This window comes from Hylobates moloch, unplaced genomic scaffold (assembly GCF_009828535.3).
Source record: "Hylobates moloch isolate HMO894 unplaced genomic scaffold, HMol_V3 SCAFFOLD_8, whole genome shotgun sequence".
Classification (NCBI taxonomy): Eukaryota; Metazoa; Chordata; class Mammalia; order Primates; family Hylobatidae; genus Hylobates; species Hylobates moloch.
In genome coordinates, this window is record NW_026652283.1 from 6223448 (window position 1) to 6246487 (window position 23040).

Below are 23040 nucleotides of genomic sequence, written 5' to 3' on the forward strand. Positions count from 1 at the left end.
CCTATAGGTCTGGTTAAGATTCCACAGCCCTTGGCTTGGTACGGTCGCTCACGCCTGTAATCCTAGCACTTTGGGAGGCCAACGCGGGCAGATCACGAGGTCAAGAGAACAAGACCATCCTGGCCAACATGGTGAAACCCCGTCTCTACTAAAAATACAAAAATTTAGCTGGGCGTGGTGGCGCACAACTGTAGTTCCAGCTACTTGGGAGGCTGAGGCAAGAGAATCGCTTGAACCCGGGAGGCAGAGGTTGCAGTGAGCCAAGATTGCGCCACCACTGCACTCCAGCCTGGCGACAGAGCAAGACTCCATCTCAAAACAAACAAACAAAAAAAAAAAAAAAGAAAAAGAAAAAAATTCCACAGCTCTTGGTCCAGCCCCCTTTCCTCCTTCTCTACCCAGCCGACTACTACTCATCCCTCAAGTCCCAGCACAAAGCTTGCCTCCTCGGCCGGGCGTGGTGGCTCACGCCTGTAATCCCAGCACTTTGGGAGGCTGAGGTGGGCGGATCACGAGGTCAGGAGATCGAGACGGTCCTGGCTAACACGGTGAAACCCCGTCTCTACTAAAAATACAAATAATTAGCCGGGCATGGTTGCAGGCGCCTGTAGTCCCAGCTACTCGGGAGGCTGAGGCAGGAGAATGGCCTGAACTCGGGAAGTGGAGCTTGCAGTGAGCCGAGATCGCACCACTGCACTGCAGCCTGGGCGACAGAGCGAGACTCCATCTCAAAAAAAAAACAAAAGCTTGCCTCCTCTAGAAGCCATCACTAGCTCCCCTATGTAGTAACTGGTCCTTCCAAAGTGTTCCTGCAGCTCCCAGTTTATCCCTTCTATGCCTAACTTCCATATCAATATTCTATTCACCCAATCTGTTCATTCAATGTTCTGTTCACTACAGGGCATGCTGGCATGTGCCTGTAGTCCCAGCTACTCGGGAGGCTGAGGTGGGAGGATCGCTGGAGCCTCGGAGGTCTAGGCTGCAGAGAGCTGTGATGGCGCTACTGCACTCCAGTCTGGGTGACAGAGCGAGACCCTGTCTCAAAAAAAGAAAAAAATTCCACAGCCTCTCTGGGGCCGCATGTCAAAAGGGTGCCTCAGAGCACAGACATGGACATCCAGACATCTGACTGGAAGGTATGCCACCATAAATCCCAAGAAGGTAGATCCACCCGATTGTCTTCTAGTCACTTTTGCCATCAGCTTCCAACACAGGCAAAGGCTTTACATTCTCAGTGTCCCAGTCTTGGCTCAGTGCAAGACAAGTGACTGATAAACCTCACGCTAAGGCAGAAAGAGCCCTCTTTCCCCTGAGGCAGACATTGCTAAGCTATCTTAGCATTCTTTCTGCTGAGCCAGCTACAGAATCCTTCTTAAGTTAATGTTCTAGGAAACCACCACCTATCAGAATTGGCCTGCAATTCAGGATCTGAGAGAATCTGGAATTTAAAAAAAAGAAAAAGAAAAAAGAATTGGCCTGCAAGGTAAACTTACATGGTATGTTTGTCCTAATGGGGAGGAACATTTAGGTGCATAAAAGATGTGCTGATGCTACAGTAATCAATCATGAATGCCAAACTGAAATTATGGAAGAATTCCAGGTATCTAAAAAGCAAATGTGGTTCCTTTGGGTAGGGATAGAACAGTACAGGCCAGTCTATCTGCAAGTCATTCTGTCTGGGTCTTCTAGCAAGTCAAACCAGTTCATTTCCCAAACACCATGCCAGTCTTGTGTTAGGCTGGTCTCTGCCCTCAGGCATAGGTGGCATATGCTAATATCAACAGTAGTAGGCAGAACAAGAGTAGTGCCTTTTAAAGAAACATAGCGGTCAAGGCAGTTGCAAGCAGGGAGGAAAGTGATCAGCCTGGCTGTGGGATTATTAGGAAAGGCTTCGTGAAGGAGGCAGTCCTAGGAAAGACCTCGAAGGAGGTAAGTGGAATCGGAGGACAAGGCACCCAGCTGAGGGGAACAGCCTGAGCAAAGGCATGGAGTCAGGAATGTCGAGGCAGCCCCAGGGAATGGGGACACATGTAGGGATCGAGTAGGGAAGTATAACTGAGGTCAAATTGTGGAGGTCCTGGAAGGCCAAAAAGAAAGTTCGTCCCCCTAAGCCACCACCCAGAGATCCTCAGCTCGGAAGCTGGGATATTCCCAGGGAGCCAGCAGGGTAGACCCTCAGGAGGCCTTTAGGGAAGTCTGCCCTTCCCTAAAAGTTCCTTTTTAAACATGCTCTTCCCCTCCTCCAGAAATGCCCTTTCCTCCTTCTCAGCCCAGCTGACTGCTACGCATCCTTCGAGTCCCAGCGCAGAGCTCGCTTCCTCTAGAAGCCATCCCTGGCTCCCCTATGTAGTAACCGGCCGCTCCAAAGTGTTCCCACAGCTCCCGACTTAGTCGTTTCTATATTCTTTTCTATATTCCTACTGTCTTGCACATTGCCAGTAAATGTGGAAGGAAGGCAGAAGGGGAGGAAAGAAGAAACAGGAAGCACCAGTTCTGGCCTGAGGCACCAGAGGCTGTGCCCTGTGGCCTGGCCTCCTGGTATTCATCTGCCTCACATGACCTGGCGCCTCCTAGCTTGAACCCTCAGTTTCTGCCTCGCTCTGGGCAGGGAGGACACAGCTCCCATTAGCTGCCTCCTGTTGCTAGTGCCTGCCAGCCCCTCATTAGCCCAGATGGTCCCCACTTCTGCCCTGAGAGATGTGGGCTCAGCAGAGGTCGAGGCACAAATGAGTTTCCCTGACCTTCCTGCCTGGTGAGCCCCTTATGCCAACCCCAGGCAGTTATCCTCAGGCTGCTATTGGACAGAAGCGTTTGATCCTCAGAGCTCTGACCGTGGACACACACTTTACCATCAGTTATGGGGTCCATCCGGGGGCCTAATGAGGAGCATCTTACCTGGGAGAAAGTGAGGGCTATGACTCAAGCTAGACATGTGAGGAAAGGCTAGGATAACCAGGAATAAAGAGAAGTATCCAGATGGCATACTCTAGTCCAAGGACTAGGTGGCCCCTAGCCTCACTTGGCAGAGGCCAAGCCTCCAGCCTCCCAGTTCTTTAGATTTCATTCAGCTCCCTGAGAATGCTCCCCTCATCCTGCCATAGGAGTGTGCCCTCCACAGCACAGAGGAATCATGGAAGTGGAGACTGTGGGAGTGACAGAAGAGAAGAAACAGAACATGGAGGCCTGCCTCCCAGGCCACACACCTGTGCCCGGCCACACCTCTGGCTTCTAGACTCCAGCTTTCCCTGGGAACCTCTCCTCCCAGGGAGGCTGAAGACAGGCCCTGGGGCAGTGATGGGTGGAAAGTGGACCTCAGCGCTTAGAGGGAAGTGAAAGGGTAAACCACCCCGCCACCCACCACCACCTTCCACTGGGCCAGTCTAGCCAGCTCACCCCAGAGCACTGTAAGCCCAGGCTTGTCTTTGGTGCTCTCTCAATTTCATCTTCCCTCTTATTCCTCCTTCCCACTCCTTCTGGGAGACACTGGGAGGAGAAGCTAGGGGCCATTGGCACCAGCTGTCTCTGGGGTGTCATTTAATACTGTCCGTAATCACCACCTCCTTTCCTGGCTTATTAACTCTTTCCCTCACGGCTACTCTTGTCATCCCTGGACGTCTCTCTATCTGTCTAGCTCTCACCACACACACACAAACACACACACACAGTGAATGGGAAGAGGGAAGGGCTAGGAACTAGGCAAACTCTGGTTTCCTGCCACTGCAGTTCCTTTCCCACCTGACTTCACCCCTGAAAACTGGTCCCACCGCCAGCTGGGAGGCAGGAGCAGGAGACAGGCTGGTTCAAGGAGCTGGAGGAACAGAGGACACTTCTGAACCAGCAAAGCAATCACACAACAGCAAGCTCAGAGAAAGAGAATCCCAGAGGGCAGATTTGAGGATGGACACGGGGAATACAAAATTCGAAACCGTCCAAAGATATAGATTCCTCCTCCAAACGAAATAGAGTCACCAGAGTCCGAGTGAGGACTAGAACACTCTGATCATGTATGCGTTTCATACCCTACATGGGAAAGGGGAATAGAGGCCTTTTCCCCTGGCAACTCAAGGAGATTCTGCTTCTGAAAGTGTTTCCTGAACTTCAGGATGCTCTGAAGAAGTAAGGAGCCGTATCAATCACTGTGGAGTTCATTGGCAGGAAATAGACCACAGGCAGGGTGAGGGGCTGGGAGCCTCAGACTTGCCACCTGCCCACTACAGGGTCTTGGGTTTCATGGTTGTAAGATTATAATGACCACACATCCACAGGACACTTCTATCTCAGATATCCAGTGCTTCTGTCAGACGAGGTGCCATGATTTGGAGAAGTGAAAAGGTGGGGAAACTGAAGCAGGAGGATCGCTTGAACCCAGGAGTTGGAGACCATCCTGGGCCACACAGCAAGATATTGTCTCTATTTTCTTTTTAAAAAATAAATTTTAAAAATAAAAAATAAAGAAAATAAAGTATGGTTCTTTCATGCCATGCCCAGCACATGTCAGTCCTTACACAGCATCTTTTTTTTTTTTTTTGAGATGGAGTTTCGCTCTGTTGCCCAGGCTGGAGTGCAGTGGTGCTGTCTTGGCTCACTGCAACCTCCACCTCCCAGGTTCAAGCGATGCTCCCGCCTCAGCCTCCCAAGTAGCTGGGACTACAGGCTCCCGTCACCACGCCCAGCTAATTTTTGTATTTTTAGTAGAGTCGGAGTTGCATCATATTGGCCAGGCTGGTCTCGAACTCCTGATCTTGTGATCCACCCGCCTCGGCCCCCCAAGGGGTTGGGATTACAGGCGTGAGCCACCGCGCCTGGCCCCACAGCATCTATTTTAGCAGCCACTGCAAGGGCTGGGTGACCCTGGTGTAGCCGGGAGTGGGCTTATTTGCAGGTGAAGTGGGAGGGTGCCCCCACCTGAGTCTTAGGTCATAGGAGAAGTGCGGGTCAGGCCTCAGCTGGACACCAGGCCCTATCCCTGGAGCAAAGGCAAAGTCCAGGACAGCCTTCCACTGTCACCTTCCACCAGGCAGGCCAGCCGACCCTCTGAGAGATAAGGCCCACACTTTGGACTCCACAGCAGCGATGGGGCCCCCTGCCCCTCCAGCTGGCAGGCGGGCTCCCTGTCTGCTTAGGAGTCTAGGCCGAGGCAGGGGGAGGCCGGGAGAGCCGGCCACTCGCCGCGACCAGCAGGAGAGAGGGGTGCCTGCCACAGGTCGTCACCCTCGCCGCCTCCCCCGGCTGCGCCCCGCCCCGCACTCAGCCCTCATTACTGCAGCGCCTCGCGGGGGTCTGACCTGGAGGGGAGGGCGCGCGGTCCCCAGCCCTCCCGCTCGGCCGGCGGTTGTTGAGTTCAGGTGCGACCGAAAAGGGGAAAGGAGGGCACCGCCACGTGAGCTGTCCTCGCCGGGGGAGGCGGTGGCTGCGTCAGGGCGCGGGCTGCTCGGTCCCCAGGGCCCCGCCCCTCTGCCCGGAGCAGTGCGGGAGGTAGGGAGGGGCCAGCCCGGTCCCCGCCCTCCGCGCCCGGCCCCGCGCTGCCCGGCTCCGGCGGGCCGCTCGATCCCAGTCCCAGGCTGGGCATCGGGGCTGGCTGGCATCGCTGGGGAGCCGACGGCAACGGGGACCCTGCGGGCGGGGAGGGCGGCGCAGGGCAGCGGGCGCGGTGACACCTGTGGGCACAGGTGAGCGGCGGGAGGGCTACGCGGCCCGGGGGCGGGGCGGCTGGGACCCGGGGCCTGGAAGCCGGGGCGAAGGGGAAGGAAGGCCTGGCCTCCCGAAGGCGGGAGGAGGGGAGCCGGGGGCTGGGCTGAGAAAGGACCCTGGGTAGGGAGCAGTGCGAGGGAGACAGCGCCCGCAGAGGGACGACTATTGGGAGGCGGCAGGAGGGACAGTGAACGTTTCCTCCTCTGCTCCTAAATCGGAGGAAGGTAAGGGAGGGCTGAGGCAGGACCTCAGGACCGCCCGGTCGGGGCACAAACACCTGCGCAGCCTTCTTGAGCCCACCGCCCCTCAGGAGGCCTCTCCTCTTCCAGGCCCTGCCTACTCGAGGGCGGGCCCTCCCTCCAGGTTTAGGGGGGAGATGGAGCCCCACGCCTGGCCCCCAGCTCCATGGTGGTATTCCCAGAGTCTGGGAGGACCAAATATATAGCCCGAAACTGGAGGAACTCGTCTTCTATTTGGCTGGTCTCTAAGGCCAGTGGCCGGACAGCTGGCCCCACTCACCTCCCTGTCTGTGGCCAGGAGGATTCAGGTAGGAGATGGGCAAGCCTTTCAGTAAAGGCCAGACAGTAAATATTAGACTTTGCAGCCTACACGTTCTGTCCCAACTAGCAAGAAAGCAGTCACAGGTTATTAGGAGACCAGCAGAGGAGGATGGATTCCAACAAAACTGTGTTTATGGACACTGAATTTGAATATCATATAATATTTACTTGTCCCAAAATATTGGTGGGTTTTTTGCAGGGGGGCAGCAGTCGTTCCAACTACATAAATGTGTAAAGGCTTACAGGCTGTACAAAAACTGGTGGCAGACTGGGCTGTCTCCAGCCACCCCCACTCCCAGCCCACCCCACCCACCATGGCCTCCCTCCAGCTTTTTCCCAGGCTTTATACGGGGAAGGGGATGGGGTTATATCTAGGTGCAAGGAGAACCCTCCCACCTGGGTGTATCCAGAAAGCCCGAGACCTGTCTGTGACCCTTGTTCCCATCTGAGACCAGTGCAGGAGCTTGTACCCCAAATATGCACACATGTGAGAGAGGAGGTACATCTCCAAGGGGCTTCCTACCCAGTATGTACCTGGACCTACCCTACTCCCACCAAGTCATAGATGAGGCAGCCATGTTCCCCTCAACAAGTGACCAAGCCCTTGGCCCTCTCCCCGCCCACTATACCCTCCCGCCCAGGCCCCCCACCAGCCTTGGTCTCCCGCCTCGTGCCGTTCACTGATTGGGGGTGGCCCTTCCATTCCTCTCTTTTCTCTCTTGCAGCCCTAGGGGACCTCTTTCTCCTGGACGTTGAAGATATGGCCCTTTGGAGGTGACCCAGGAGAGAAGGGATGAAGGCCTTTGGTCCTCCACATGAGGGCCCCCTCCAAGGACTCGTGGCTTCCCGCATTGAGACTTATGGGGGCCGGCATCGAGCCTCTGCTCAGAGCACTGCTGGCAGTCTCTATCCCCGAGGACACCCTGTGCTGGTGAGTCCAGGCTGTGCCCCAAAAGTGACCTGGTGGGGCAGGAGGGAGGACACCTAGGCTGTGGAGTCTCTGTCCCCTTACAGGTTCAGAGGTTGAGCTATTCCTGCCCCTTACCCTACTCTTCTTTCCTGGGTTGCGGGAAAGAGGAGGGCAGTGACAGGGCCAGGCTCCAGGGACGTCACACCCCAGTCCCAGACAGCTGGGCAGCAGAGGCAGAGCCAGGAGAAGCCAGGCCCTCAGAGGAGTGCTGTTAGACAGGTCTCAGACAAAGAGCTGCGGGTAAGGTCATCAAACCCCAGAGCCGGCGCCTCCCAGGCTCCCTCCTCTGCTTGGCAGGAGTTTGAGGGCTTCCTGAGATCTGCCTCTCCCTGAGTCAGGATGAAGATGAGTAAAGGTTCAAGGTGTCCCTACTCCTCCAGTGGTGGGTAGGGACAGGAGGGTGCCTGCCTTGGCTCCACCCCTGGCTCCACCTGCCTGGCCCTCCTCCAATCCTGACCAAGGAGAGGGGTGTGGAAGCCAGATCTGTCCCTCAGCCTGCAGGTTTCCCCTCCACCTTGAGGACAGTTCTGCTTGTGGCTGGGACATCCCCTGCCTCACTGCACGAGAATTTTGCCCTTGGAGATGGGACTTTCCTAGGCTGTGGGTGAGAAGGGAGACTAGGAAGTATGTGGGGTAATTCAGGCCATAGGCAAATGAAGGAATGTGACCAGGCCTGCCCTGGGAGGAGCCGTGTGGCTGTGGCCTCAGCCTTTCACACAGAAGGGCAGCCACTCCCAGCTAGATGGGATGCAGGCTGCACGCCCCTGGGGAAGAGGCAGCACATGTGAGTGCCCTTGTCCCCGTGTGTGAGGGAGGCTGGTCATAGACAAGGAGAGTTACGAGAGACCAGAATGCCGTGTGCACCACGCCTTGTCCATGCACCCCTGGTGGTACGGAGAGCAGGAGGCAGTGGGGGCACACACACCAGAGCCCAGGCATGTGCGTGCCTGTGCACCTGCTCGGCAGGAGGCCCCACTTCTTCCCCAGGCCCACTCAGGAAGCCAGGCTGTCATGCCTCTGCCCACTCAGCTTAGCCTTGCTGGCAGTGGCCGCTGTGACTCAGGGCAGGAGCAGCCCACACCAAACTGGTTTGTGGGGACAAGTGAGCCAGCCTGACTTACCAGGGTGGGGGAACAACATCTAGAGCCAAGCCTGCCCCCCTACTACCTCTCTGGGATTTCTGGGGAAACGGAGGCACCCCCAGAACTTCCCCTGCTCCTCTCCCAGGATCCTAGTCGCCGACGCCTCCAGCAGTATGTCCCCTTTGCCAGGGGTTCTGGCCAGGCCCGAGGCCTGTCACCCATGAGACTGCGAGATCCAGAGCCCGAGAAGAGGCACGGGGGCCATGTGGGGGCTGGCCTGCTTCACTCCCCCAAACTCAAGGTAAGGGGGTCCCTCTCCTCCCATCCCCATGCATACAGCCCCAGTTGTGATGGCTCCACAGATGACCAGCAAGCCCCGGGGGCTGAGAACACAGGTCCGGGAGGCTGCTGCCTGCCAGTCAGACATGGCTCTGCCTAGGACCTCTCAGGGATATATCTCTCCTTAGTCCGTGCATGACAACCAGGGACTTTGACTTGAGACCCTTTGATTAAATGTGGATAAACGATTGATATTGAGCTTTCAGTCTTTGCAAATTACCAAGTCAAATTACCAAGTTGCTGAGAGTCAGGTGTCCTCCCTCTATCCTCAGTGCCACATCATCCTTCACCACCGCTGTGAGCCTCACCTCTCCTCCTGAGCCACATCCGGATGGAGTGAGTGAGGGTCAGGAGTGTCTATTGCTCACATTCTTGGTACCAAAGAAACCTATAAAATGGGCCGGGCGTGGTGGCTCATGCCTGTAATCCCAGCACTTTGGGAGGCCGAGACGGGCGGATCACCTGAGGTCAGGAGTTCGAGACCAGCCTGGCCAACATGGTGAAACCCCGTCTCTGCTAAAAATGCAAAAAAAATTAGCTGGGTGTCATGGTGGGCACCTGTAATCCCAGCTACTAAGGAGGCCGAGGCAGAAGAATCGCTTGAACCTGGGAGGTGGAGGTTGCAGTGAGCCGAGATTGTGCCACTGTACTCCAGCCTGGGCGACAAGAGCAAAACTCTTTCTCAAAAGAAAAAAAAAAAAAAGAAACCTGTAAAATGTAAGCCATGCTGCTTCATAAAAAATGCCATTTTATAGGCAAATGTCAAAGTGGTGCCTGAGACCACTGGTTCTCTAAGTCTTGTTCTGATTCACTTGAAGTTCCCTCTGAAGTGTCTGTTTCTGTCCCTCCCCTACCTCATTCTGATTCAGGAGACCCATGGAAGGCCTCTTTCCTGTCAGGGAGCCTAGATCAGACCCCTCTCCAGGGACCTTTCTGTAGACCAGGGTGCCTCTTCACCCACATTCCAGCAATGCCTTTTTCCCTGGAATTCCAGCTGGGGCCGACCCCTGTCCTCTAGGCCTCCATGTCCCCACTCATACTCAGTGCTGCTTGCCATCTCCCATTCCAGACACACACACACGCACACACTTACACATGCACACACACAGCCCTCCCGGGGCCCTGTGGCTGGGTGCCAAGGATGTGGCCGGAGCTGATGCCCTTCTTGGCTCCCCCAGGAAGTCGCCAAGGCCCATGAGCTGGAGGTGAGGCTGCACACTTTCAGCATGTTTGGGATGCCCCGGCTGCCCCCTGAGGACCGGCGGCACTGGGAGATAGGAGAGGGTGGCGACAGCGGCCTGACCATCGAGAAGTCCTGGAGGGAGCTGGTGCCTGGGCACAAGGTGAGCCTGAAACTCACAAGGTGAGTCCGTCCCCGGGGCGTGAATGCACAACAGATTCTGCTCTAGAGGAGGGAAAGGCCTTGGGAAGTGGAGTCATGTGGAGAAAACATCTGGAAACGCGTTGATCTGGGTTCAGATCCCAGCTCTGCCACTTACTAGTGAGACCTTGGTCAAGACAGTAGAGTTCTCTGGGCCTCAGTTGCCACATATGTAAAGTGGGGATAATACCACCTACACATCGGAGCATTGGTTTGAGGATTAAAAGGTCATGGTCATGTACGAAGTGCCTAGAACCTATGAAGTGGAGCCAGTAGCACTTAACAGCTGGTACTTGCCATTCTAATTATTCCCCAACTGAACCAGCATTCTCCCCACCCCAGGAGATGAGCCGGGAGCTCTGCCACCAACAGGAGGCCCTGTGGGAGCTCCTGACCACCGAGCTGATCTACGTGAGAAAGCTCAAGATCATGACTGATGTGAGCCTCCCTCAGCCCCAGCCCCGGCCCCATCTTCCCTGCATGAGCCCCCATCCTCCCAGACTGGAAGGCAGGTCACTGGGGGAGGGAGGGGCAGGATTTCAGGCCCGTCTGGGATCCAGGGAGATAGGTCAGCAGTACTGAAGTTGGTGGGGGGTGGGAGGTGACACTGAAGGGCTACGCTGGGTCCTGAGACCCTCATTTCCCTCCCTGCAGCTGCTAGCCGCCGGCCTGCTGAACCTGCAGCGAGTGGGACTGCTGATGGAAGTGAGTGGGTGCTCAGGAGGGGACCCTGGCACAGCCCGACCTCTGAGCCTGCGGATGAGGGTGGGCCCTCCAGCCATCCGTGTCTGAATTGCCACTGCCCCGTTTTTTGGGACGCCTTGCCCTCCCTACTTCCCTGTTACTGGGGACTCCAAGCAGGCCACAGGCCCCCCATTTCCCAGACTGGCATCCTTGAGATCTTCCAGGCCCAGTGCCCGGTTCATCCCTCTTCACCCCCGCCCCTGCTGTCCAAGCTTAAGGTCCTCACCTTTCCTCGGCCAGTGCCACCCCGGTGACCTTCCAAAGGCATGCTGCTCAGTTCTGCTCCCTCCTCCAGGTGTCAGCTGAGACCCTGTTTGGAAATGTCCCCAGCCTGATTCGAACCCACCGGAGCTTTTGGGAGGAGGTGCTGGGGCCCACCCTGGAGGAGACTCGGGCCTCGGGCCAGCCCCTGGACCCCATTGGTCTGCAAAGTGGCTTCCTGACGGTGAGGCCTGTGAAGGGCTGTGTCTGGATGGGGCAGGACTGGGAGCCCTCAGGGGTCCTGTGTGTAGGGCATGCCCACAGTATGCAAGTCTCTGTGATTTTAGGGGCCTCAGGACACAGCCCCTACCCCTAATATCACCTCACCTCCTCCCTTCATGCCACAAGTCTGACCTCTGTGCCACAGGCTCCTTGTTCTTCTGGAGGCCCTTATGAAATGAAAATGCAGCTGTCTCAGGGAAGGGTCACACCTTGGCTCCCATCAACTACAAAAGCTGGGTGCAGCAAATGGGTCCTAAGTGAAGGGACCCTTAAGAGGACCTGGGTGGGTGTAAAAGGCCACAGGAGGCACCCGGGGCATGGTGAAGAGTGACAAGAGAAAGCAAGAGGGCCTAGGGTCTGACTTTCTTCTACAATGTTACCTAGCCAGGAAAATGTGGGCCCTGCAGGAAAAAGTTGCAGTGGGGTAGAGAGGTAGGCATACTGCTCCTGGGAGCCTTAGGTACCCCCTCCATAGGAGCATGGCTTCTGAGCAAACTCTTAGGTCACCACCCCACCCCCAGGGTGAAATGGGATCTGCGATGTCCTGACAACGGTCCAGCTGAATTATTGATGGTGGGAGAGTAAGTCCAGAGCAGCAGGCCCCAGTAGCACTGTGGATGGAGGGAGCTCAGAGAGCTCTAGGTCAGTGCTGGGACCTCAGGCTCCTTCCTGGAATCCAGAGAGAGGGGCCTAGCCTCAAGAGCATTCCTGGGAGGATCCTGGGATGGAGGGACTGTCAGGAGCTGGGCTAAGGGCCTCTGTGAGGCTCTCTTCACCTGCTCCTGGGTCCTGCAGCCAGAGCCTGTATTGATGGCCTTCTCCCCGTGCCTGATCCCCACCTCCCATATCTGTCTCTCCAGTTTGGCCAGCGGTTCCACCCGTATGTCCAGTACTGCCTCCGAGTGAAGCAGACCATGGCCTACGCCCGAGAGCAGCAAGAAACTAACCCTCTCTTCCATGCCTTCGTGCAGGTGGGAGAAGGGGTGCTGGGGAGGGGGACGGGTGCATCCTAGCCGGCCGGTCTCCAGCTGAGCCTGAGGCTGAGTTCACCACTAGGCAGGGCGGGAGGGAGCCAACCCTGAGCCCCACCCACCTTCCCTGCAGTGGTGTGAGAAGCACAAGCGCTCTGGGAGGCAGATGCTCTGTGACTTGCTCATCAAGCCCCACCAGCGCATCACCAAGTACCCACTGCTGCTTCATGCTGTGCTCAAGAGGAGCCCCGAGGCACGAGCCCAAGAGGCCCTGAATGCCATGGTAGGTGCCCCAGTGGGGCTAGGACTCTGGTGAATCGGGGACTGGGAGGGGGGTCTCTTTCTTAGTGTGTCTGTGACAGTGTGGCACTGTGCTGTGGCTGGCACTGGTTGGGAGGGGTGCTGAGCCATCCCTCCTCCCACATCCCCAACCTCACCTAGATCGAAGCCGTGGAGTCATTCCTGCGACACATCAATGGGCAGGTCCGCCAGGGCGAAGAGCAAGAGAGCTTGGTGGCTGCAGCACAACGCATCGGGCCCTACGAGGTGCTGGAGCCACCCAGTGATGAAGTGGAGAAGGTGAGAGGGCAGAGGGAAGGGACCCAGGAAAAGCAAGGTCCCAGGGATACTGATGAAGGGGAGGGCTGGAGAGGCCAGAACACCCCGTACTTGGGTGCTACAAGGGTGTCCAACATTCCTACCCGGTGATGGCAGTCCAAGGGGTAGAGGTCAGAAGAGTAAAAAGGAGGCCCTGGGAGGCTTTCTCTAGCCCATGGGGGAAGGATACAAACAGAAAGGTGTTGGTGGCAGAACAGGAGCCGCCCTTGACCAGGAAGTCCAGGCAGACTACCGAGCGCCCTCACCCCTCCCCTCTGTGTCCCTCAGAACCTGCGTCCGTTCTCCACCCTGGACCTGACGTCCCCCATGCTGGGGGTTGCGTCTGAGCACACCAGACAGCTGCTGCTGGAGGGACCCGTGCGAGTGAAGGAGGGGCGAGAAGGGAAGGTGAGGGTGCTGCGGACAGAGTGGAGGGGACGGGGCATGATGGGAGAAGGTAAGAGGCAGAAACGCCGGAAGTGGGAGAAGAGGGGTTTTGGGAAGAGGATGTAGTTCTGGCCAAGCCCCAGTCATTTGTGTGACCCTGAGCCAGCCACTTTCCCTGCCTGTAAAGCGAGAGATGGGACCAAAGCGACGCCCCTGGCCACTCCCGCATTTGGGCTCTGCATGTGTCCCCGTGTGCCTGAGCATCATGCCTCAGCCTCCTCCCGGACCAGCCCTGCCCCTGGTTCCAGCTGACCCTGTCTCTTTCCCCTACGCCCCCACCCCCAGCTGGACGTGTACCTGTTCCTCTTCTCTGATGTGCTCCTCGTGACCAAGCCCCAGCGCAAGGCGGACAAAGCTAAGGTCATCCGCCCCCCTCTCATGCTGGAGAAGCTCGTGTGCCAACCCCTGCGAGACCCTAGTACGTCCTTCCTTCAGGGAGTCTTTTCTTCTCGCTCTTCTCAGCGAGGGGAAGGAGGAGCTGGGATGGAGATCAAATAAAGGCTGGCCTCTTGAAGGTTGTCTCCTCCATCCAGACAGCTTTCTGCTGATCCACCTCACTGAATTCCAGTGCGTCTCCAGCGCCCTCCTTGTGCACTGTCCCAGTCCTACAGACCGTGCCCGGTGGCTGGAGAAGACCCAGCAGGCCCAGGTATGGGAAAGCCAGCAATGGGGAGGCATGGGCAGGGGTCCCTGGAGCTCAGAAATGGGAGCACAGTGGTGGCTCACACCTGTAATCTCAGCACTTTGGGAGGCCGAGGCAGGCGGATCACCTGAGGTCAGGAGTTTGAGACCAGCCTGGCCAACATGGTGAAACCCTGTCTCTACTAAAAATACAAAAAGTAGCCGGGCATGGTGATGTGTGCCTGTAGTCCCAATTACTTGGGAGGCTGAGGCAGGAGAATCACTTGAGCCCGGGAAATGGAGGTTGCAGTGACCTGAGATCGTGCCACTGCACTCTAGCCTGGGTGACAGAGTGAGACCCCGAAGAAGAAGAAAAAAAAAAAAAAGAACGAAGGAAGGAAGGAACGAACGAACGAACATGGGAGCATAGAGGGGAGGAGGAGAGAGAGGCTGGGGTGGATTCAGGTTCAGACTGGACAATCTGATGTGCCCCAAAGAGGGAGGCAGAGCCTCCACCATCCATCAGAAGACAGAAAAAGCCTTTGGCCAGCTACTGTGCCAGCCACTGGGAGAGCCCAAGATACCGCATCCCCTGAAGGTTTGTACAGCCTGAAATGATTAACTTCTAGAAGTCATCTTCCATTCGCAGACATTTACAGGGCACTTGCTGAGTACAGACACTAGGGCTAGGTGCTAGGGAATCAGAAAATAAAACACCATTCCTGCCCTCAAGGCATAGGTGCTGCAGCCTAGTTGAGTAATTTGTATACAAATAATAGAAAGAAGTTATGTAGAATGAAGCTGGGACAGAGAAGGGAGCAAGGCATTGTCTGCTGGGTCTGTTTGGAAGGGACACAGAGGAGCTGATGTCTGAGCACCATTTGGGAGGATGCCTGGGAGTACGTCAGGGAATCAAGGGCGGAAGGGAAGGGCATTCCACATGGAGGAGCAGAAAGTGCAAAGGCCAGAATTGTGAAACAGTTGTGTGTGTTGAGAGAACTGCCTGCATTGGTGTTGCTACAGTATAAAGTACAAGAGTAGACGCAGCAGGGAGAGGCTGGGGGGTAGGTACCACCAGGTCATGCCCATCTCTGCATGTCATGATAAGGCATCCTATAGATGAGCTTTGTCCTTTGGATGAGAGAGGGCCAGTGAAGAAGTCGGGCAGGGGAGTGATGTGAGCAGATAAAAAAGCAGGAGGAGTTCAAAGAAGAGAGATGCAAATGGAGCTGTATTAGGTCCCACAAACTGGGTGGCCTAAAATGCATCGGGAGCTCACTCTCTCACAGTTCCGGGGCCAGAAGTTTCAAATCAAGGTGTTGGCGGAGCTGAGTTTCCTCTGGGGGAGAATCCATCCTTGCCTCTTCCAGCTCCTGGTTGCCCCAGGTGTTCCGTGGCTTGTGGCAACAAAACTCCAAACTCTTTCTCTGTCTTCCCATGGCCTTCCTCTCTGTATGTCTCTGTGTCCAACTTTCCCCCGCCTTTCTCTTACAAAGACATGAGTATTAGATTTCGAGCCCACCCTAAATCCAGGGAGAGCTCACCTTGAGCTCTTAGGATCTCTGCAAATCTGCAAAGACTCTTTTTCGAAATCAGGTCACATTCACAGCTTCCAGAGGGTAGGACTTAGATATATCTATCTTTTGGGGGGGCCACTGTTCAACCCACCACAGGAACGGAATGGCCAAAGAGAGGTGAAGGTTTGAGTTGGACTTTTAAGGATGGGAAGACCATGAGCAGATGAATCAGAGGACCAATTGGGCTGGATATATTTCTGGAATAACGGCCATATCTGCCTAAGTCTGGAGCACAGGGTTTGTGTGAGTACGTGGTAAGAGGCCAGATTCTATAGAATCTCAGAGCTGCAGAACCCTGTGGCCTGGATGGGCTTGAGTAGTTGAATAGGGTCAACAAGAGACAGCCACTGTGAATTCTTTTTTTTTTTTTTTTTTTTTTTGAGACAGAGTCTTACTCCATCACCCAGGCTAGAGTGCAGTGGCATGATCACAGCTCACTGCCACCTCAACTTCCTGGGCTCAGGTGAGTCTCCCACCTTAGTCCCCCAAGTAGCTGGGACTGCAGGTGTGCACCACCATACCTGGCTAATTTTTTGCATTTTTTTGTAGAGACAGGGTCTTTCCATGTTGCCCAGGCTGGTCTTGAACTCCTGAGCTTAAGCAATCTGCATATCTCGGCCTCCCAAAGTGCTGAGATTACAGGCGTGAGCCACCGTGCATGGCCGTGCCATGAATTCTTGAGCAAGGGTGAAATCAGCGTGTTTCCTCTTGAATTAGGTTTTCAGGAAATCAGGTAGCAGTGTGCTAGGTGGGCTGGAGGAGGGAGAAATTGGTGACAGGAGGTTTATTGTACTAGTTTGGGTGTGAAACATGGAAGGTTTAGTGCCACAGCCTTAGGGAGGCATTGCAAAAAGGGACAAAAAACAAAAGAAGAAAGGAGCTAAAGAAGAGGGAAGAGACAGGGGAGCCTTAGGGATACTGTGGTTAAAGTCTATACTGAATTCAGAAAAATCCACACCGGTCCTATCAGGTCCTAGCCATGTGACCTTGGGTAAGTTATATGACCTCCCTCAACTTCAATTTCTTCAACTGCAAAACAGATATACACAATGACAGTACCTGCTTCCTAGGGAGATTCAAAGCTGTCATTCTGCTTAGGCACACAGTCTGGTGCCAGCACTGGGCACAGGCTCAGGAACTCCAGATACCCAGTGGCAAAGAGCACAATTGGCCTCCCGAAGCTTCAGTTTGGAAGACTGCATTGGCAATGGGACCCCAGACAGAAATGCAGTCATTAGAAAGGGAAAGGGAAAGGTGTTTGTTTAGTTATTGCTTCCTCGGTGAGGTGGCTTTAGGGTAGCAATATTTAAACAGCAGCGCTTTGAAATTGAGGCAGCCAAGATATACCCTAGTGGAGATATCTTAGGGGCTTTGGGAAATACAGAAACAAAGACCTGGAATTCAGGTGAAAAAGAAGGACAAAAGACACACCCCAAGGGGAGGCATGTGGGTTTTGTGATGAGCGTGGTCTCCCATCTGCCCTGCCCCCTGCTTCCGGCTCGGTTCACAGTCCCCTCTGCATGGCAGGGACTTCTCTCCACCACTTCCACCTAAGCCTAAACACACTTTCCACTAGGCTGGACTGACTGGCAAGTGACATCATTCTGGTGGTTAATCAGATTTTCTTGGCCAGGCATAGTGGCTCACCTCTTCTAATCCCAGCACTTTGAGAGGCTGAGGCAGGCAGATGGCTTGAGCCCAAAAGTTCAAGACCCAGCCTGGCCAACATGGCAAAACCCCATCTTTACAAAAAATACAAAAATTAGCTGGGCCTGGTGGTGTGCGCCTGTAGTCTCAGCTACTCAGGAGGCTGGGGTGGGAGGATCGCTTGAACCTGGGAGGTACAGCCTGTGGTGAGCTATGTTCCCACCGCTGCACTACAACCTAGACAACGGGGTGAGTACCTTGTCTAAAAAAAAAAAAAAAAAGTTAAATAAAAAATTTACCTGAAGGCTAGAGGCTCACGGGGAGCCCAGGGACAAAAGCGGAAGCTAGTGGCATCAGTGTTCCTAGAGCCCCAACTCCCCAGGATAGCCAGTGGGGCTGGCAGTGAATGCCAGCCTGCCTTTTTTCCTTCAGAACTGCCACCTCTACCTTCAGAATTTTCTCCTGTTTTTTGGTTTTTAGTCACAGAACATAGCCAGACCCTCACCTTCTCCCTTTAGAACCCCCAGGGCTACTAAAAATTACGGGTATTTTACTATACGAAACAACTCAGCCCCCTGGTAGTCTCACTCCAGGCTAACAGGAAAGATCTGTCAAGATCTATAACCAAGATACACACCAAGGCTCGCTGGCCTTCCTTAGCAAAACAAAGAAAACTGAAACTTTGAAATTACTTTTCCTGCTATTGTCTCACACCAAATTCTTAGGGAATCCTCTCTAGAGCCATCAGTCTTTATAAACTGAAGAGGGCAGTAGAAGCTCTGTTGGTCCCTTTCATAGAGCAATCCCCAGGGGGGCAGACTATTGTTTTCTCACCCTGGCAGAAATGTTGACTTGCAGATTTATTCCTAGCGTGTCTAGCTGTGATGACTCACACTTTCAGAGAAAGTAAGCTTCTCCAGGGAGAAGAGACTGAATCTTGGGGAATGCCCACGGACTGAGAAGAGGAAAAGGAACAGGGACAGGAACAGAAAGAGCTGTCAGAGATAGCGACCAAGAAATTAAAGCAGGGAGACTGAAGGAGGCAGCCGAGGCTAAGAGCCAGGGTCTGAAGGAGAGGCCCGAGCAGCTGTCAGGGAGTCACTTCACCTCTTGGGGAGTTGCAGTGCACGCAGGACAGACAGTCCACAAGTGGCCAGGCACGAGGCCCAGCACTGTATAGGCACTCCATCAATGCTTGCCATTGTCATCATTAGAAGAAAGGGGTGGTCTTTGGGGCCTGGGTAGGGCCTGCTGCTGAGTGGGGAAATGCATCCGCATCTGTCGCTCAGAAGTCAGTGGGCACCTTTCAGAGTTTGGTTTTAGTCCGGCACTGGGGAGTTCTGGGAGGAGAGTGGGTGAATCTAGGAGCCACCCCAGAGACAGCAGGGAAAGGAGGCATTTCCTCTCCACGGGGACAAAGGAAGAAGAATCCTGCTGGGGGCCCTCCCTTCCTCTTCTCAGTTTTGTAGGGGCGTCACATTCTGGCTTAAGCACCAATCTCCTTTTCCTTTCCCATCCTCTCCTCTGCCCCCTGTGTGTCTCTCCTCTTATCCAAGCCAAGAAAATCCTCCCAGGGTTGCTGGAGAGGCTTTGGGCTCGCCGGGAAGCACCTCCAAGAGCCTCATCCCACCCATTCCCCCGACGCCCCGCCCCCTGCTCAGGGCTCCCCCGACCTCCAGCCTCTTCCTGGGGTCGGGCAAGGGGCAAGTTTAGCGGAGATGCTGGCATTGAACGTCGCTTACAGAAACCCTGCTTCCTTCCAGTTCTTCCCTTTCACATAACACCCCTCCCCTGGCACCCCAAACACAAACCTGAATTTGGGTCCTGTGGGGCAAAAGGGCACCCCAGCAGGACAAGCAGATCGGCCCAGCGCCTCCACCCTCTCTTCTCTCACTTCTTCCCTCAATTCACATGGAGTTGGGAGATGAGGCCTGGGAAAGAGGGAGTCTGCCCCAGCTCCTGGCCCTGGCAGGTTTCCTGCCCCCAGGCACCCTCCCCTGCTCCGGCCAACAGACCACATCTTGAGAATGCTGTCACCCTTGGGAATAAGTGACTGGAGAGCCAATTCCCGAATTGGAAATATAAGCCTGATGTCATTTCCTACCCCTGTTCATCCATTTCGTCTCTTGCCCTGACCCAGCTGCCCCCAGGGTTTCTTGAGAGGCTTTGGGAAAGTCCAGGTGCCCAGGAGTTGCTGGCTCATATACTTCAAGCTGGGGAGATATTGGAAATATTTAACAATTAGTATAGCATGGGCGGCAACCAATCAGAAGGGAGCGTTGCACTAGAGGTCCTCTGCTGTGCCAGATGTTATCCCCCTAGTTGCTAGATCATGGGGATGGGGGAAGTGGATGAGGCCCAGGCAGCAGCCATTCCCTTACCAGCATGGAAGACTTCAATATTTTAACAAGGATATGGCCATACCAGCAAGTGCCGATATCAGTGCTACCCACGGCAGCCACCGGTACCTCCCTTTTGCCAAGGCTTGCCTCCGCCTCCAACCTCAGCTCTGCCACCTTCTCTTCCCTCTCCCTCCCCCTCCCCCTCCCCAAGCCAACTCTTTACCCTTCAAGGCTGTCCTTGAAAGTGCTGCAGTGACTGAACTAGGACTCAAAGAGCAAGGCCCTGTCCCAGCTCTGCTTCTCCATACCTGTGGTACCTTGGGCAAGTCACTTCACCTCTCTAGGTCTAGGTTTCTTATCTGTAAAATGGGTGAACATTCATGTTCTCCACACCACAGGGCAATGGTGTGTATCAAATGACCACATGTGCAAAAGTGCTTTGAAAATTTTTTCTCAGATGGCGCTGTTTCATTCTGATGGTACCTGTATGAAATCGCTGAGGGAGGGAGAAGACAGGCAATATAATGCGTCCTTTCCTCAGCCTTCTAGGAACTTTCCTCCCTCTGAAGGACAGCAGAGTCCTCAGCCCGGTACAAAGCCCACCTCTGCCCATGTTCTGTCCTCCTGCTCCTCCCAGCTTCAGGGCAGAGGCCCAGGTGGTAGGAGAGGGATGCTCTTGAAGGAGCAACCAGTACCAATTCAGAACACTTATTCTACCATCACCACCAACCAGGGAGGGCTTCCTGAAGGAGGGGGCAGACCTGATAACAGGTCTGCCAATGGGACATGAGAAGCAGGAAGACCTGTACAGGTAGGAAAAGGGCCATTCTGTTCACCCCGCTCACCCCCACCACTAGCTCCAGAGTTTGTGCCACCAACTCCCGGCACCACCCCACTTTCTTCTTACTGTAAGAAGTACCACCTGGGGCAGTTACTTAACCTTAGCGTCTCCATGTCTCAGTAGTAAGGTAGGGGTAAAAATATCTGGTTCATGGGGGTTTGGTAAAGATTAAATAAGGTAATGTAGGCCAGGCACGGTGGCTCATGCCTGTAATCCCAGCACTTTGGGAGGCCAAGGGGGGTGGATCACAAGGTCAGGAGTTTGAGACCAGCCTGGCCAAGATGGTGAAACCCGTCTCTACTAAAAACACAAAAATTAGCCGGGCACAATGGCGGGCGCCTGTAATCCCAGCTACTCAGGAGGCTGAGGCAGGAGAATCGCTTGAACCCAGGAGGTGGAGGTTGCAATGAGCAAAGATTGCGCCACTGCACTCTAGTCTGGGCGACAGAGCAAGACTCCGTCTCAAAAAATAATACTAATAAAATAAAATAAGATAATATATGTAATGCACTTAGCAGGGTGCCTGGCAAACAGCAAGTGCTCAATAAACGAGAGCTCTTAATAATGAAAGTGTCCTGTCCCAGGCCACCCTACAGAAGCTGAAGGCAGAGGAGTATGTTCAACAGAAGAGGGAGCTCCTGACCCTCTATCGGGACCAGGACAGGGAGTCCCCCAGCACCAGGCCCTCCACGCCTTCCCTGGAGGGCTCTCAGAGCAGCGCAGAGGGGAGGTAAGGCGCACACGGACTACAGGGTCTCCCCAAGTAGGAGGAGGGAGCCACAAGGCTGAGAAATGGCATTACTGCACTCTTTTGGTGGAATTGGGAATAGATAGAGGAATGCAGGCTGTAGGGCAGGGTAGGGAAGGTTGGTACCAGCCGTGTTGGGTCGGAGGTGGGGGATAGGGCACTGACAGCCTACAGAGTTAGCCCGCCTAGAGTCACACAGGAGCACCTGAGCGGAGCAGGCTCGAGAGTGAAGGTAGGTGTGGATCTGCAGAATAGCAGAGCTGCCAAATCCCTGGGGAGTGTGAGGTTCATCTAGGATAGCACCACTGCTTGGCAGCAGCTTAAGGAGAAAAGAAGAATCAATCATTGAGGATAATATGAGGTAAGTTCAGGAACCACTCAGCAAAAACCTGACTCCCCACTTGATACAAGATCCTGGACCAGATGCTATGGATAAAACAGTGTAGAGGCAGCCCGTACTCTCTTAGGAGCTTAAAATCTAGCCAGCCAGATGAGAAAAACGATCACAGTGCGATGGAAAGACGATACCAAAATAAGTTTGGAGGAGGGGCCATTTCTGGATGTAGTGATCAAGGGAAACTCCCTGGACTTGAACTTGACCCCTATGCATCTGACTCTTCGCCATTAATTGTAGGACTCCTGAGTTCTCGACCGTTATCCCCCACCTGGTGGTGACAGAAGACACAGATGAAGATGCTCCCTTTGTGCCAGATGATACCTCAGACTCTGGCTACGGCACTTTGATCCCAGGCACCCCCACAAGGTCCCGCTCCCCGCTGAGCCGTCTACGCCAAAGAGCCCTTCGGCGGGACCCTCGCCTCACCTTCTCCACCCTGGACCTCCGGGACGTCCCTCTGCGTCCCCACCCTCCCAACCCCCAAGCTCCTCAACGCCGAAGTGCCCCCGAACTGCCAGAAGGAATCCTAACAGGAGGCGGCCTTCCCCGGGGAGACCCACCAACCTGGTCTGAGGAAGAAGATGGCGCCTCCGAGCGAGGGAATGTGGTGGTGGAAACACTGCACAGGGCCCGGCTTCGGGGCCAGCTTCCCTCCTCCCCAGCCCATGCTGACTCGGCCGGGGAAAGCCCCTGGGAGTCCTCGGGGGAGGAGGAAGACGAGGGGCCCGTGTTCCTGAAAGCTGGCCACACATCACTGCGCCCAATGCGGGCTGAGGACATGCTCAGAGAGATCCGGGAGGAGCTGGCCAGCCAAAGGGTCGAGGGGGCCGAGGAGCCCCGGGACAGCAGGCCACGGAAGCTGACTCGGGCCCAGCTACAGAGGATGCGGGGGCCCCACATCATTCAGCTGGACACCCCTCTGTCCACATCGTACGTGCTGAGGGAAGCTGGCCTGGGAGGGGGCGGACGGGGATGTCTGTATGGTGGTGAGGGGGTGCAGTATAGAAGAGGGCAGTGCAGGAGCAGGGGCTGAGGCAGGAAGGGCTCTCTGCCTCACTCTTCACCCGACCCTCACCCATTGTCACTGACTGTCGCCTAACACCCCCTCCTGTCTTTTCAGAGAGGTGTGAGGAATGCAGAGGACCTTTGGCATGCATCCCTCCCAGAGGAGATCTCTCCCCAGTAGTGCTGGTCACCCTCCGGCATCCGTGACTCTACCTCAAGGACCACATTTCCCAAAGGAAGCCTGGCCCAGGCACCCTGCCTCCTGCTCTGAGGACTTTGGGGATCAAGAACTGTAAATTTATGTATCATAGGTGCACCTGAGCCCCACAGAAAGTTGTGCATAAAAATGATTGCCCTGGCTGGGCATGCCTGCCTGTAATCCCAGCACTTCGGGAGGCTGAGGTGGGAGGATCCCTTGAGCCCAGGAGTTCCAGACCAGCCTGGACAATATAGGGAAACCCTGTCTTTACAAAACAATTTTTTAAAAATTACCCAGGTGTAGTGGTGTGCCTGTGTCTGGAGGCTGAGGTGGGAGGACCCCATGAGCCCAAGGGTTGGAGGCTGCAGTGAGCGCACTCCAGCTTGGGCAACAGATGA

At 55.1% G+C, this 23040-nt stretch overlaps 1 protein-coding gene across 3 annotated transcripts; it reads left to right on the forward strand.

The window, feature by feature from the left end:
• Positions 1 to 5357: 5357 nt before the first annotated feature.
• Positions 5358 to 22933, forward strand: PLEKHG6 (pleckstrin homology and RhoGEF domain containing G6). 3 transcript variants are annotated; one of them, XM_058442765.1, is made up of 16 exons: positions 5358 to 5475; positions 6977 to 7182; positions 8449 to 8604; positions 9821 to 9985; positions 10366 to 10461; positions 10678 to 10728; positions 11063 to 11212; positions 12111 to 12221; positions 12355 to 12504; positions 12663 to 12800; positions 13107 to 13226; positions 13551 to 13683; positions 13799 to 13914; positions 20878 to 21023; positions 21676 to 22368; positions 22559 to 22830. In XM_058442765.1, the coding sequence occupies exons 2-16, from the start codon at positions 7045 to 7047 to the stop codon at positions 22566 to 22568; spliced, it is 2373 nt and encodes a 790-aa protein (XP_058298748.1). In that variant the 5' UTR covers positions 5358 to 5475; positions 6977 to 7044; the 3' UTR covers positions 22569 to 22830. The 3 variants fall into 3 exon arrangements, with proteins under 3 accessions (XP_058298748.1, XP_058298749.1, XP_032015261.1); XM_058442766.1 differs by lacking the exon at positions 5358 to 5475 and adding an exon at positions 5504 to 5669 and having other exon boundaries at positions 22559 to 22933; XM_032159370.2 differs by lacking the exon at positions 5358 to 5475 and adding an exon at positions 5821 to 5915 and having other exon boundaries at positions 22559 to 22933.
• Positions 22934 to 23040: the final 107 nt, after the last annotated feature.